The 15,149-nt window shown below is 33.7% G+C and overlaps 1 protein-coding gene across 1 annotated transcript in view; it reads right to left on the reverse strand.

The window, feature by feature from the left end:
- Positions 1–1,766: 1,766 nt before the first annotated feature.
- The window catches only part of Su(var)3-3 (lysine-specific histone demethylase Su(var)3-3), a 543,194-nt gene continuing 529,811 nt past the window's right edge, over positions 1,767–15,149 (reverse strand). The window contains exons 9-11 of the mRNA XM_076397583.1: positions 6,346–6,498; positions 5,941–6,286; positions 1,767–2,274 (exon numbers count right to left, since the gene is read on the reverse strand). Coding sequence (XP_076253698.1) covers positions 1,917–2,274; positions 5,941–6,286; positions 6,346–6,498 — 857 coding nt within the window. The 3' untranslated portion in view covers positions 1,767–1,916. The remainder of the gene's footprint in view (positions 2,275–5,940; positions 6,287–6,345; positions 6,499–15,149) is intronic.

Here is a 15,149-nt window from a genome sequence, read left to right on the forward strand (position 1 = left end):
ATATCCATACAGTCGACTGCTGCTTACTTTCGAGCTCATATGAATATATCCATGATTCATCACCTGTCACAATTTTATAAACGTCTTTCGAAGCACCGCGATTGAATTTCTTAAGCATTTCTTTTCACCAATCGACACGAGCCTTTTTTTGAGCGATTATTAATGCTTAGGGATACCTCAATCTCACAATAGGTGACATGCCGATCTTGCTTAATCATTTCGCACACAGCATCGATTTTTTCTGACACAACAGCCGATTTTGGACGACCTTCACGAAATTCGTCGGACTGCGAACTACGATCAGGATTGAATTCACTAAACCAGTGATACACGGTGGCTTTTGATGATTGATGCACTTTTGTTGTGATAATCCACGTCGAAAATCGTAAAATATCATCGCACGAAAATAATTACGATTCATTCCATTTTTTGCCGAGACGAAACTTTCAACTAAATAAACAAATAGCGTCCGTGCGACCAAATGTTCTGAGTACGTATATCGTCAAAAATTTCAAACTTTACGATGGAACTGTTAGATGGACTCACACGATAACGGTGTTGCCAATTCCCGACATATAAATAGTGACCCTCGTACATTATTCTGTGAATATTCAAAACAACGTCAATCCACATGTTAGAAAATTTGTAAAAACTTATTTGTAAATACTTATTTATACTACTGTATAAATAGGATGTTATATCTCAACATGTTCATTCATATTCATTGTCATCATCGTCGTTCTTTTTGTTTAAGCCACATTGTCTGGCCGACCAGCGTCACCATTCAGTTTAGTTATAATTAATATATATATATATGTATATATATATATATATATATATATATATATATATATATATATATATATATATTAGCGACCCGCCCCGGCTTCGCACGGGTGCAATGCTGATACTAAATTAAATACACTACAGAAAAAATATGAACGTTGTATATAAAAACATAGCGGCCCGCTCCGACTTTGCACGGGCATAAAATATATATGCCTATGTCACTCAATGAAAACATGATTAAAATCGATCCAGTATTTTTGGTTCATTCATTACTGCCCTTGGCCTGCACGCATTAAATTTGGAGTAAAACAATTCCTCTTCCCCTATACTTACTATGAAGATTTCCTGCTATCTTTGGAATATCTAAATTCATACAATTTTTATTATATTACACATTTTTAAACGCAAATTTTAAATTTATAATATCTCCGAAAATATTTGTTTAATTTACATGCTGTAAGGAACCATATTGATCTATATTAATTGCACACTGTATTTAAGGTACTTAATTCGATAAGGATTAATGCCGTATTGCTTAAAATAGCTTCGTAAATAACCCATTTTCTCACATAAAAAGTAAAGAAATAAAAATGGTTAATGTGGGTATCCCTAAAAGATAAACATATACCATCGCGGACTTTTTTGTAGACCTTTTTATGGTGTACAATACTGTAGTACATTAATTTGATCTAACTCGTAGGGTTAGGCAGCGTTTTTGCTAATTGCTAAATAAGCCTAAAAAATAGGTTAATTTACGACATCACGTTAGAAACCTCTAAAATTAGCAATGTTGCCTTAGTATATTATGTATGTATTATACATATAAACCTTCCTCTTGAATTACTCTATCTATTGAAAAAAACCGCATCAAAATCCGTTGCGTAGTTTTAAAGATTTAAGCGCACATAGGGATATAGGGACAGAAAAGGCGACTTTGTTTTATACTATGTAGTGATAAGTAAATATAAAAAAAACTATTAAAAACTCAATACTATTTATTGATATTAAAATGAATAGCACACGAAGCGAAATACATGAAACTAATTTAATTTTATAACCTAAAAGGGGAAATACTGAAAATTAACTGTGATAATAATTAAAAATAAAAGAACACATAACGGATAAAACTAGTTTTTATCATCAGCTGGCTGAGGTTGACATGGATTTCCGATGATCTGGTCGGCGATTCGACTCGCTTCACGAAGACCACTGAGGAAAGCTCCATGAACAGTAGCCGGATAGTTCCGGATAGTGTGTTCGCCAGCGAAGAATACCCTAGCAGGCCCGGATGTGGTGGAGACGCCTTGGGGTGTGGGAGGGAGGACTGGACTAGCTAGTAGGTCGTAATCGGAACCCGAAGATCCAACGGCGACGAAGCTGTAGGAGCCACGAGACCATGGATCAGCCCTCCACCGAGTCACAACTGTTTCTTTGGGTTGTGGCACTCCAGATTGACCAAATATTCCACGTAAAACAGCAATGCATCTGTAAATATATATTTTGTAATAAGTTCTTCGATAAATTAACGATTGAATGGATGTACATGATTATCCAAGATTTCATCCTAAAATATGAAATAAGATTACTGAATTACAGCAACGTTAATGAGATAAATTACTGGACAAAGCGCAGGATATCAGAAGATTTCATCATATCAAATCACACGAACTTGTATAGTGTATAAGTATTACTATTAACTTTAGTTTAGGTAGTCTAATTTAATTTTAATTTAGGAAATACATACTGATGTATTGACTCATCCTGTCTGTATATAATGATGCAATTTACAAGAGAACAATAGTAATAAATAAATAATAAGTGATTATTGGACCTCAAAAGAATGCTCAATGCAATGAGGTTTGGTTCATATGAAGCAGTGATTGTCAGAATTGAAGCTTATCTTGAAAGCACAGACTTGTTGAGATTCCAGCTGATGTTACTGTATGAAAATTTGATCTCTATGATCATAGCTTTCTTCATAACGTTTTGTCACTTGAGCACAATTTATGTTGTTTGCAGTGACTTGAATATTTTGTCTCAGTAAAAAAATTAAGTTAACATTTTCATCCTGTTGTGCCGTTGAAAAAAAATACGTCGACTTTGAGGATAAAGCTCCATCCTTGACCACTATGAAACGTTGGCACAACACATTTCACTGCCTTTTTGCGTCATGTAAATTAAGAGCAAATCTGAGTCATCCCCTGGTATATTGAATGAACATTTAAGTCCGAAAAGGATGTGCTCACGTTGGATCCCGCATAATTTGACAAAGCATTAAAAATGTTCAAACTACAAGAGCCAATTGATGCAAATAAATGGCCAGATATCGCAGTTCATCAAAAAAAAAGCAGACATATCATGTATTCAGGTGACAACCATGCCGCTATAACAATGTAGAACTGTGAATTCTGAATGATATACAACCATCACCAGAAGTGCTTTGAGGAATTTGGGGAAAAAGAAGCAGCAACGAAGGATCATTCTTCATCATGATAACGCAAGCTTTCACGCGTCGGCTGAAACAATCACCTCCGTAAAGCTCCGATTTGTCACCCAAGTTTTTTTTTTTAATTATGAATTATCTACAATAAAGCCTTGAGAAATATTAAGGTGTTTAACGATTAATATGACAAGATATGTGACTATATGGTCTTTTATTCTTTGAACTTTGTATCAACTATTTAAACTATTACAGTATAGACCTAAGTTTTAAAAAATCAGTAGTTATTTTATTGATTATAAACGGATTCCCCAAGTAGTAACACATCACTTTTAAATTATTCCCTTTATTCTGTTATGCGAGAAATATGATTACCTTAATAAATAGTGGTTGAATTTCGACCACAGGACGATCACTAGTTTTATTATTCAAAAAAATTAAACATGACTGTTTTATTAACAAATATTAAACAATTTGCATTTGCAAAAAAATGCGCAAAAAACAAATGAATATATCTCGCTTCACCAACACTCAAGAAAGAATAAAAAATGGAGCTTTCCTCTTATACTGAAGACAGCATAACACGCCGGTCATATTTTTATTCAGATTTCAGACATTTTCATAATGAATTCGTCTCGATCGAAGTCTCACAACCAATAATCCCATCGGTGATATCTTCTTTTCGCCAAAGAAGAAAAAAATCATTAATTTCGCTCCTAAATAATAACCGAAAACCAACAAGCGACAAGTTAATCGGCGTGATATTTATTAGATTCAACAGTTGGACGCCGATCATAAATTCGTGCTTTTAATCCGGCCGGTATCCGAAAGGCAACAATTAAAATTCTGATTCGTGGCTCCTCGATGATTGTTTCGAATTAGAATCGTCTAATATCGTCGTAAATTCTCTATCTATTAGCCGAACAAATTGGTCGGAAAGTTACCTGTATTTGTGGATACGAGGTGCAGTCGATTTATTTGCATTGGTCGTGAATATAGATGCATATATGCGTGAAAACTAATCCACGTTTTTTAGAAAGCATTCAAAACAATTTCTATTGTAAAAACAATATATATGAAAAATAATATAAAGAAAAATATATAAGAATCTGAAGAAAAATATAGAAAATAATATAAGTTATCGTAGATATAGAAAGGTCTTTTAGTTAGGGCATTTTTAAAAATACAGCGAAAAAAAGACTAGAACTACTAACTATTTCGTAGAAGACTCAACAAAGATGTCGTCTAGAAAGTCTATATATATATATATATATATATATATATATATATATATATATATATATATATATATATATATATATATTATACAAGCTGCATGTAAAAAGCTTTTTGAAGCCTACAAAGCAACTATCAACTGCTTTGTTCGAAATCTAGACAAACTCTAGGTTCCATATGTTGCTTGAGAGTAATTTCAAAAATTCTTATAAATGCTATAAAAGCTAAAAATGGGAGACCAATAGAACATCCGGACTCTTTTATCTTCGGTTCCAATATTACATTATTGTTGTAGTTTTCACCAACACGCCAACGCGCAACAGTGGTAAGAGAACATATATAATAACGAAACCTAGGAATGAATATTAGAGAATGGAATTTCAATAGATTTATCGCAGTCATAAAATATATATGGCATGAAAAAATTTGCATTTATATCCAGGAGAATGAGTAATCACTATTTTAGAAAATATATAGTACCGTAAGCGACTGAAAGAATTGTAAATTTCTTTTTGATATGTAATAAAACTGCTTTCAAGCTTTTGGTCGAGCTTTTAATGACAATAAGCAAATTCCATTGCTGAATCCACAGCTCCGCTGTGCCTTACTCTTCGAAAAATTTAAATTTCTTATTCTGAGGTAACATGGGGTTTTGGTGTCAAATTTTTTTTATATTTTTATTTGAACTCTGAACCATAAAAATGTTTTAATTATGATGCTAAACTTTAAAGGTTTAGATTATGGACAAGGCGTTAAAAAACTATTGATTCCACATACAGATAAATTTACCATTAGTACATGCAATGCTATTGTATTACTTAGCAAGTTAACATTAACTTTTAAACTTGAGAGTTAAGCGATCCCAAATTAAGATTAATTTATTCTAAGAAATATTATATAAAAGTTTCACTGTATTGTTTATATACTATATAAAATATGCACAAGCATAGACCATGCAAAATAGTATATCTTGTTGCCTGTTGGCAACACTACTTCCGTGAAAATAATGAGAACCCTATGTAATGTCACTTTACATGCCAAGTCTTATAAATCGGTAAAATATGTGATCTCTCAGACTTTTTCAGATATTTCACGGGCGATGATAATGACAGCATACAACAAACATGGTAAAACATTATCAATGAAGAGGAATGGTAAGCGAAACCCAAAATTAACAGACTGAGACCGACAAAGAGAATTCAATACTCACTTGAGTAAAATTGTTTCGATAAAAACATTTTCATATCACCGGATTGCTGTGAATGCATATCTCGACATCCTCAATAATGAGATGCTTCATTTCGTTTGAGGAGTAATACAATAACATCAAACATTTCCCTAGGCCAGCACAGCAATCGCCAGAATAAAATTTATTTTGAAAAAACTGTGATTTTTTAAATTTAAACATTAAAGACATCGCAAACCTGATATTAATTAACTGTAATTATAGAAAAGATGAGAAAGTTATTCATTACCTGCCAACAATAACGTCATCAGTGACGTTCTCCATGATAGCTGCGGCTTCTCCTGCTACCAACGCGAGCAGCACGGGGGCTTTGTAGAGATTCCAAAACAAGAAGAGTTCACCTCGACTGGCTGTAGTGCTACCAACGTGACCGAACAAATTCGCCTGAGGATTCCAGAAGATCCTCTCGAAACAGAGAACCACTTTGTTCAGGTTCCCGAAACCCAGTCGCTGGATGGCGGATGTTTTCCAGTCGGGGAGAGGTGGCGAGAACTGAACGGTGTTCAATTGTCCACTAGATGGTGTGGCGCTCAGTTTTAGTACCCCCAGTGGCAGTGTACACAAAACTACATCAGCTAAAAAATCATATTAAACTATAATAAATGGAAATAATATCAGGAGATTGATAACATACCGTGATATGTGTTGGTGTTTTGGGGGTTCCGGGGGTTGTAAACGGTCACTTCAACACCCTGGTTGTTGTATTCCACTTTTCGAACGGCAGCGTTCAGTTTGATATCAAGCCCTTCAGCTAAAGCAACGGGAACACAGGAATAACCATTACGTACTGAAAAAAAATAAAAGAATACACGTAAAATTATAGCTAAAGTTCTTAAAAATATATTAAACCATCGGTTTATATTATTTTTGTCTTGTTTAGTTCGGAGCTTCTTCTAGAAAAATGACACTGAATTTGTCGTACTATATCAACATTCAAAAACATGCTTATTTAACAATAAAATATAAATTCGTGGAAAAAGAATTTCGGTTTTTTCTCACAGGTGGTTTAAGTTCCCATATCTCTAATAATGCGTTATCAATAAAGCCATTTTATATCGCGTTTAAGAGGCAACAGTCCATGGAATATTCTATATATAAAGATAGATTCATTTACTCAGTCAATGTTATATTCTGTCTCATTTGCTTTGATACGCCATGTTTTCTATAATAAATAAATTTTGTTGAAATGATAAAATCATGCTATAGTCACTATATGTTGCCAGTGTACTGGTGTTTGAGGTCGGTACGTCAGTTGTATACAGGAGATATAACAATGGGTCAACGACACTGCCCTGCGGAATACCTGAATATATTGCATATAGTTCAGTATATTCATTGCCCAGTTTCACAATAAAATGTCTGTCTGTGTGATACGATTTTATTACTTGAAAGTCTGGGTGGGGCAGAAGATTTTCCAATTTAACATGAAGTCCAATATGCCCTAACTTATCAAAAGCTTGAGATATATCTAGGAATGCAGACAAATAATTTTTATTAAGTTTTTATTTATTTGATTGATCAATCTGTGAACTTGCTCTATTTCTACGTGTTTGTTACGGAAACCAAACCGATGCTTTGGAATAATCTTTCTTTCTTGTTTGATTACTTTGAGCCTGTTGATGTATAGCTTCTCGAAAGCCTTGGATATCACAGGTTTACAGGATTACAGAAAGAAAATACTTCATACTATTTCACTGGTTTGAGTTAGGTCATTTTTCAAATGCTAGGGAAGTAGTTTAGACGTAACATAATATAAAAAAAAATATTGTTAACATGAAGCTCTTTTTTGACAGTTCTTGTAAAATTATTCCAGTTATTTTTGGCAATACCAACAAACAATGAAAGCGATTTCATTAGGGAAGAAAAGCATTTAATTTATAATATTTGAAAATAGCTGATAGGCTGACACTTATTGTGATGTAATTTAATAAATGGCTCTTAATGTTCAAAAATACTAAAATAATGAGTTTATTGTATATTTCGAAAACTAGAACCAATTAAAAAAAAACCAGCCCTTGATTGGATTCGGCCCCCAATTTACATTATAAAGAGCTTTTGGTTGTTCAGGTCCAAAACCGTGTATATTTGTGTTCTTATCTCTTTCAGAATCATCAGAACAGAATGAGTCGAGTTTAATCCTTTTGATATTTCTAATTTCTGGGATAAGTCAATGTCCCCCCACAAGGGAGTATCCCATTGGTTAAATTGTGTGTATATAGTAGATAACCTTTTTGTTTATTTTGATTTAGTTATTACAACGACTATTATATACATATTTTATTTTAAAACGTTTCTTTTGTGTTAAAAATATTTTACTTTTCTCCTTTTAATATATTTACTATAACTTATCGAGGCACTTATTTTATTAAGTATTACAATGGGTAGGCCAAGTAAAGAAGAGAAAAATAGGAATAAAGAAAAAATGATTGAAAATAAGGAACGCTTCAGGCCCCGGTGTCTGCTACCTAATCTAGGTCATTTCACCATTGTTCCAACCAAACTAGAACAAAAAATTAATTGTGTGTATATAGTAGATAAGGTTTTTGTTTATTTTTATTTAGTTATTACGACTATTATATACATATTTTATTTTAAAACGTTTCTTTTGTGTTAAAAATCTAAATTTGATTATTTGTTACTTTTTAGTGAGTTCATTATTTATTTTTTTGAAGTCTGTTCAATATTTTGTTAAAAATATTTTATTTTTCTCCTTTTAGTATTATATATTAACTATAATTTATCGAGGCAGTTATTTTATAAGTATTACAAAGGGTAGGCTAAGTAAATAATAGAAAAATAGGAATAAAGAAAAAATGATTGGAAATAAGAAACGCTTCAAGCGCCGGTATCCGCTACCTAATCTAGGTCATTAGACCAGTGTTCCAACCAAACTAGAAAAAAAAAATACTACTTCCACTGGAAATCGAACCTACGACCTCCGCAGCTGAGCTTAACGTTATAACCGTTACACCATAGAAACAGTTACCTGCAATATTTCTACGACCTCTCATATTAGTTAGTGCTTAAAAAGCAAACTGAATTGCTTTTACACTGAACTACTTGAGCCGATTTTTAGTCACATCATTTCAGTAATAACATTATACAAAAATATCTGATTACTTTAGATAAAAATATATGATAACTTTGTAGGTGTCTTTGAAATTTGAGGTTTTCCTTAGATTTCCCCCCAATAGATCCTGACTTGGTTCGAATGAGACCACTTCGGAAGTGCACTCTTTCGAATAAAAAAAGAATTTTGAAAATCCGTCCGTAATTGATGGAGAAATCGGCGAACATTAAAAAAATATATACAGTCGAACATAAAACCACCTCCTTTTGTGGGGTCGATTAAAAATAAATGTAAAGGTGTCGTTCACCAAAATATCACAATTTTTCCCATCCCTGTATACCACGTTCCGAAACAACAGCGACAAGCGCGTTTGTTACGGCCGGGGTTGAAACTATCACAAGATCATCATGTTCGCTCGACAGATGGACGATTTACGGCCCAACGACAACGATAAAAGGACTGAAAACAAAACGGTTAGTTTCTGGGCAAACGATCGCCAATCAATCGTTTACGAGTACGGATTTTATATCGCCGTATTTGTAGCGTTTAGAAAAGTACACGGGTACGGTACGGAGAGGAACGACCCGCGGATCTGGTACCGCCAATTAGAGCCATGATTTATGGCATGGACACGACGCAGCTTTAATGGTATTCCATTATCATTTCAGATTGCGCGGAGCGTTTCTCGGATGAGAATTGAACGGCGCGACAACGACGCCCCCTAACGGCTTCATCTCGCATCGGCGACCGGTTAGTTTCAATTGTTTTATCATTAAGGCCGGTTACGCGATCGGTTGTGTTAAAATAAATTATTTTCTTTAAATTCTATTTAGTGACTATTTCCATAAATTTGATTTATATGCTAATATTTCGGGTCCGTTATATAACGAAATCGACATCAACAAGAAACAAGAGCGTTCATTAACATACCTGCATCGATAATTTATCGGAATAACATTAAAATAAGATAAATAATGATAATCTTATATATGTCCACATATTTCAACAGATTATTATTAAAGGAGTGATTTATAAGAAATTCCAGAAAGTATCTGACCTATACCATCTGGTACCTCAAATATTTATAGTTAAAAATGTGGCTTCCGTATATTTGTGTCGGGAAAACTTGATAGATTGATTAAACACGATTACACAAAATTCCATTTGAACAGTACAATGTTTCCACTTTTTTTATTCTGCACTAAAACTAGGCAGTTATATACGATAGTGCATTAAATATGGGGATATGGCACCCGCTGATTGGGCAGTCTTTATTGGGTACGAGGACCCGGCGACTCTATTGATGTGGGAACTTGAGTTAACACACGACTGGATACTGTCGTATGAGGCAAAAGTTATGACTGCAGCCACGGATGAGGTCGTTTCAGCTTGAAAAGAAGGAGGTTAGTGATGATGCGGTGCTAAGCTCCTAGCATGTCGACCAGCTCGCGAACAAGCGCGTTTTCAGAAGAACTTGAGCTGAGTTGTTGTTAGTGGAATGATTGAGATATGAAGTGCTTGATATCTGGAGTGCCAGTTTCCCTATGAATTTGATTATTTCTGACAAACCATGAAGCGTTCAATATTCTCCTGAGGAGCTTATTTTGGAAAACTTGAGAAGTAGAAAAAGTCGACATTAGATCCACAGAGAAGTACGGACCGAATTAACATCTTGTAAAATAAACACTTGATGGAAATGGGAAGTCTGCTAGAAGGGCACATCAGAGAAGATAGCCGAATTCTACATATCAGTATAGTTATATTGTATAACGGTAAACATATAATAATACTTATTGCCCACGGGCAGATTGTTGAAGTTGTGATAAATTAATAAAAAAAAGGTCTACAGGCCACTTAAATCCGTTATTCTATTTGTAAAGGAGAAGGAATAATAAATATGATCTATCAACAAGAAGAGAACATTATATGCCAATAATTAAACTTCAATTAGTTTGGGGGTAACCGTAATAAACTTTAAATATTACAAGTGTCCTAATCCACTTGGAACATGCCTAAATTCTTTCAAAAGTCTCAAGCTATATTGTTGTCCCTCAATCTCATAATAAAAGTTTTAATATATTTTTAAGACGCTTCGCAGTTTGAAATTATTTTCATGAGTATAAATCAATGTCATTGAAATCCTTAATCTCTATAAACCAAATAAAACGTATAATTAAAAGTCTCAGCTTGTAACCATATCGGTAAAAGTTCTTGGGCAATAGTTGTTAGAGAGTTGCACATCTAGAGTATCATTCTATTGATTTTCAATGCATATTAATAATTTTCCACATTTTAAGTAAAATCTTAATGCACTCTTGCTGCCGAGAAGAATAGAAATTATTGACTTGTTTAACTTCTTTTTCAGAACCAAATCATTAATTAATATAATTAGACAAGGTTTAAAAGAAATAATGAATGTATATAATCAATCCAGATGGATATAACAGAACTGTTAGGGTCTAATAGTTTGGTAATTAAACATACTTTTTATGTTTCTATACTTATTATAAGAGACTACAAATAAATATATATTTGATTAAGTAATAAAATGTATGAATTTTATTAAAAGTATATGAATTTTAGACTTAATTATGAACAATTTATTTCGTTTTCTTGTACCATTTTAATCAATATTTCAGCATTCGATTTTTTTATTTCTGTCTTATATGGACGTTATATATGGATATGTTATTAAATCATCAACAAATATAACTTTATAGCAACCATCAAATAAATTTATAATTTTACGTAAGTAATAATTTCATTGCTTTTAACCTAATTCTAGACCTTTTCAGCAATTTTTCTTACTATTGCATCTTTTCCATCACGTGTAAATGTTTGAAAATAATTGATACATTCAGTTGCTAAAGAGTTTGATAGTTCTGAGAATTTTAGATAAGTTTTCGTTCAATAAGTCATGCATGCAATCCATTTAACTAGACATTTTTGGCATGTTCAGGCTCTGCTTTATCATTGACGTTAAAATCATAATTTTCAAATCGCTGAAACTCAAACCTCAACTCAATTGGGTCATGTCGGAGCTAACTTCATCACAATATGTTTCTGAAAGTACTTGATGAGATCGGTGATTTGGTTTTGGTGACTGGCGTCCATATACCCTGAAAAACTCAGTAATAAAACCTTAAAAATATAATTTTATGTAGAGAAATAATAAAATAATCGAATATAACAGTTAGATTAGGTTAGGTAACATCGATAACAAAAAATTCAAAAAAAAGTCGCCTTTGTAACGTTGATTAAAAATCAGTGTGAATAAATTTATGATGTTTCAAATTTAACGGCTAAAAATATGGATTACTTTTTTATGCGCTTAATATAAAGACAATAAAAAATTAAGATATGCAGATCCGTTTACCATTATTGCAAAAGCTCTCGTTCTAAATTAAGATGGATAAACGATATCTGATCGAAAGACAAACAAAACCTGGCAAAAATTAAATGACCAAAAAAGTCACATTATAATCCGGAGCTATTAAAAGCAATTCGATACATCATAACGAATAACCCATTAACCCAATCAATGACGGTATCATTCGCCTAATGCTCGCATTGTATCCATCATGCATGAGTCCTTTTGTTTCCCGTTCAAAGCTTCACTTCAACTTGGCCTTAACACGATATATTGAACTTTAACCGACATACAACAAGCGGACAATAACGAGAATGTCTTACATTATTCGAAATTATTAGCATGATTTTTTTTTGTTGATCTCATGGGTTGGTATCGACCCACGATGAGCACGGCAATTAGTGATTATTGTTTGTTCTTGTTCGGTGGAATAGCAAAAAAACCGCATACATTACACCTAACATGCTAATTTTTTTTTGTAACTCGTTGGTTCCTGGTGATCTGACGATATATTTTTAAGTCGCTAGTGTTATAAATGTGGATACTATACGATATGATATTACCTCAAATGTTAAAGAATATGTCCATAATGGAAAAAAAATTGACAAGAAACTGAGAGTTTCTTAATGGAACAACGATCATTGTTGATTAAGTTCTGTAAATTCGGATTTATTGCAAAGAATATTCTTTTTTGGAACATTTTTTCTTCTTTCACTACAACTAGTTAACAATGCTTATCGCTACGTAACAAACGAAGAATTGCACGAAATGGATACATATACAAAGTGGTCCAAAATTTCACCTTAAAATATGAAATAATTTTGCTAAATCACAGCAAGCTGGAAGCAATACAGCTACTGGACAACACGCACGTTAGTTTTATATTAATTTGGAAAATATATACCGATGTATTAATCCCTTACTCGTCTTACTTGACTATAAATACAAGTAAAACAGAACAGCAGTCATACATTAATTTTTAAATACTTCATTAATGATTATTGGAACCATCTATCGATGGGACAAGTTTCTTCCTCATATTGGGATGCAACCAGATAACATTGTATGAAACATTTACACCTTAGAACTCGAAGCAATTGAAACAAAATCTGCCATGTAAGCACGTACCCACGTAGAAGAATATAACCGCCAAAGAATATCAATAATTGTGGACTCCCCCAGATAGACCTAATTTTTCTACCCCTAATTTGGAAGAAGCACAAACTTGCAGAAGGAAAATATAAAACTATGTCAAATATATTTAATGTATCGGGCGCAAACCCAAGGTATCATTATATAACAAGTTATTGCAGTACAAATCAAAACTGTTACTTAATTGGTCATAAGGAACCCAACTAAGCGGTACTTCTAGCAAGTTTAATATTAGCACCATTCAACGATTTCAAAAAAGTGTAACTGTCATTGTTGATGTTCCGTAATATGTTTCTAATACATTGATACAATGCAATGTCTCGTTAGAATAGGAAGATAGTACGAGTAGGTCAGATCGTGAATCACTAACGTTATTGGATAAAAACAAAACACTCTGTGTGAGTGTTATTTGAGTGATACGACACAGCTACTGGATGAAACCCGGAAAAAGAAGAGACTCAATTTAGAGGTGTAGCGACCTTGGGGCATGTCGGCATTACGGCCGGCCTGTGAGGCATTACATAGTGGAATAACGGTCTACAAAATACCCAGAAATATAATCCCAGATGTTGAACACGGGCGGGGTGCCAGCAGCGCCAACTAGAACACGATAACGAAGAGCTGGCAACCCCAAGAACTGTAGAATCTAATTGAATTTCAAGTTCTCTGAGTGGCATCTACAGAAGGAGAACTGGTGAAGATAGATCTGTCATCCGTGTATTAGACGGTTTCAATATCTCTCTTCATTGGAGTGTCTGACATAACGAGGTTGAATAATGTAGGGACTAATGGGGATCCTTGGGGAACTTCTGCTTTGACTGATTTAAGACTGGAGAGCGTATTACTGATCTTTACTTAAAATGACCTCTCCGACACTTCAACAACTTGATCAAATCCCTACCCATCCAAAAAAGGCGATTTTTTTTCTTATTTCAGATTGACCAGCTAGAACTAAAAGGTACTTTGCTGATGACGCTTTGGATTCAGAATAGTGAAGTGTTTTACACGCGACAGAGATCCTGGGGTACAACATTTGAGCTGTTTTCGTGTTCTATGGCGCCAAGGGAGAACCTTATACTGAGCATATTTGTGAAACTTTTGACGAAGGGGATGCCTGATCCGAGGTGAATGTTCATGTTCCTCATAAACCACGGGGTATTGAGTAACGTGCGGACTTTTTTTAGACTGGAACACTAAGAGTAGTGTAAGTTGTCTCTTAGAGACGTACCTGTGACCCCGTATTTGTATCGGGGTCTTTAAAGGTCCAGCCCCATTCTAGGGTCCTTGATTGAAGGCGGTACTTGGGTGTGTTCTCTATTAGTGTTGGGAATTCCATAATTCTGTAAAAACCTTTTGTCCCCGGGGAATACCATACTATTTGCAAAGACCAATTCAGATTATTGTTATCGTTAGTTGTTCTGATATCTAAAAATATTTCATCAAAAATTAATGAAAACTTTTGTTATCACAGCCTTTGATAGCCTTTAAACGAATTTCCATCACTTAAGGAAGTATTAGCACTTCCTTTCCTATCGTAACAAATGTTTGATTATTTCATGAGGTTAAATTTCACTGCGCAGCAATATACAAATAAAAATAGGCTAAAAATAATCGACACCGGTTTCAAAACAAAGTGTGCACATTTGCGGAAAGCTTGTCCGAAGAGAGCTAGTTCCCTCGGACTTTATTAGTTTAAATAAATAAAAATGCGCTAATCCGAAAATATACTTCTAACTAGTGTATGTATTTAAAAGAGAACAACTTCATCATCTTGCATAGGAACATAATTAGCGGCCAAAATATATAAAAGAGACAAGTGATATTTTTATATTGTTTTATACGCTTA

Source organism: Rhynchophorus ferrugineus, unplaced genomic scaffold, assembly GCF_030347505.1.
Source record: "Rhynchophorus ferrugineus isolate W39M unplaced genomic scaffold, kcgeb_rfMv2 rfM1, whole genome shotgun sequence".
In the NCBI taxonomy this organism is placed as follows: domain Eukaryota; kingdom Metazoa; phylum Arthropoda; class Insecta; order Coleoptera; family Curculionidae; genus Rhynchophorus; species Rhynchophorus ferrugineus.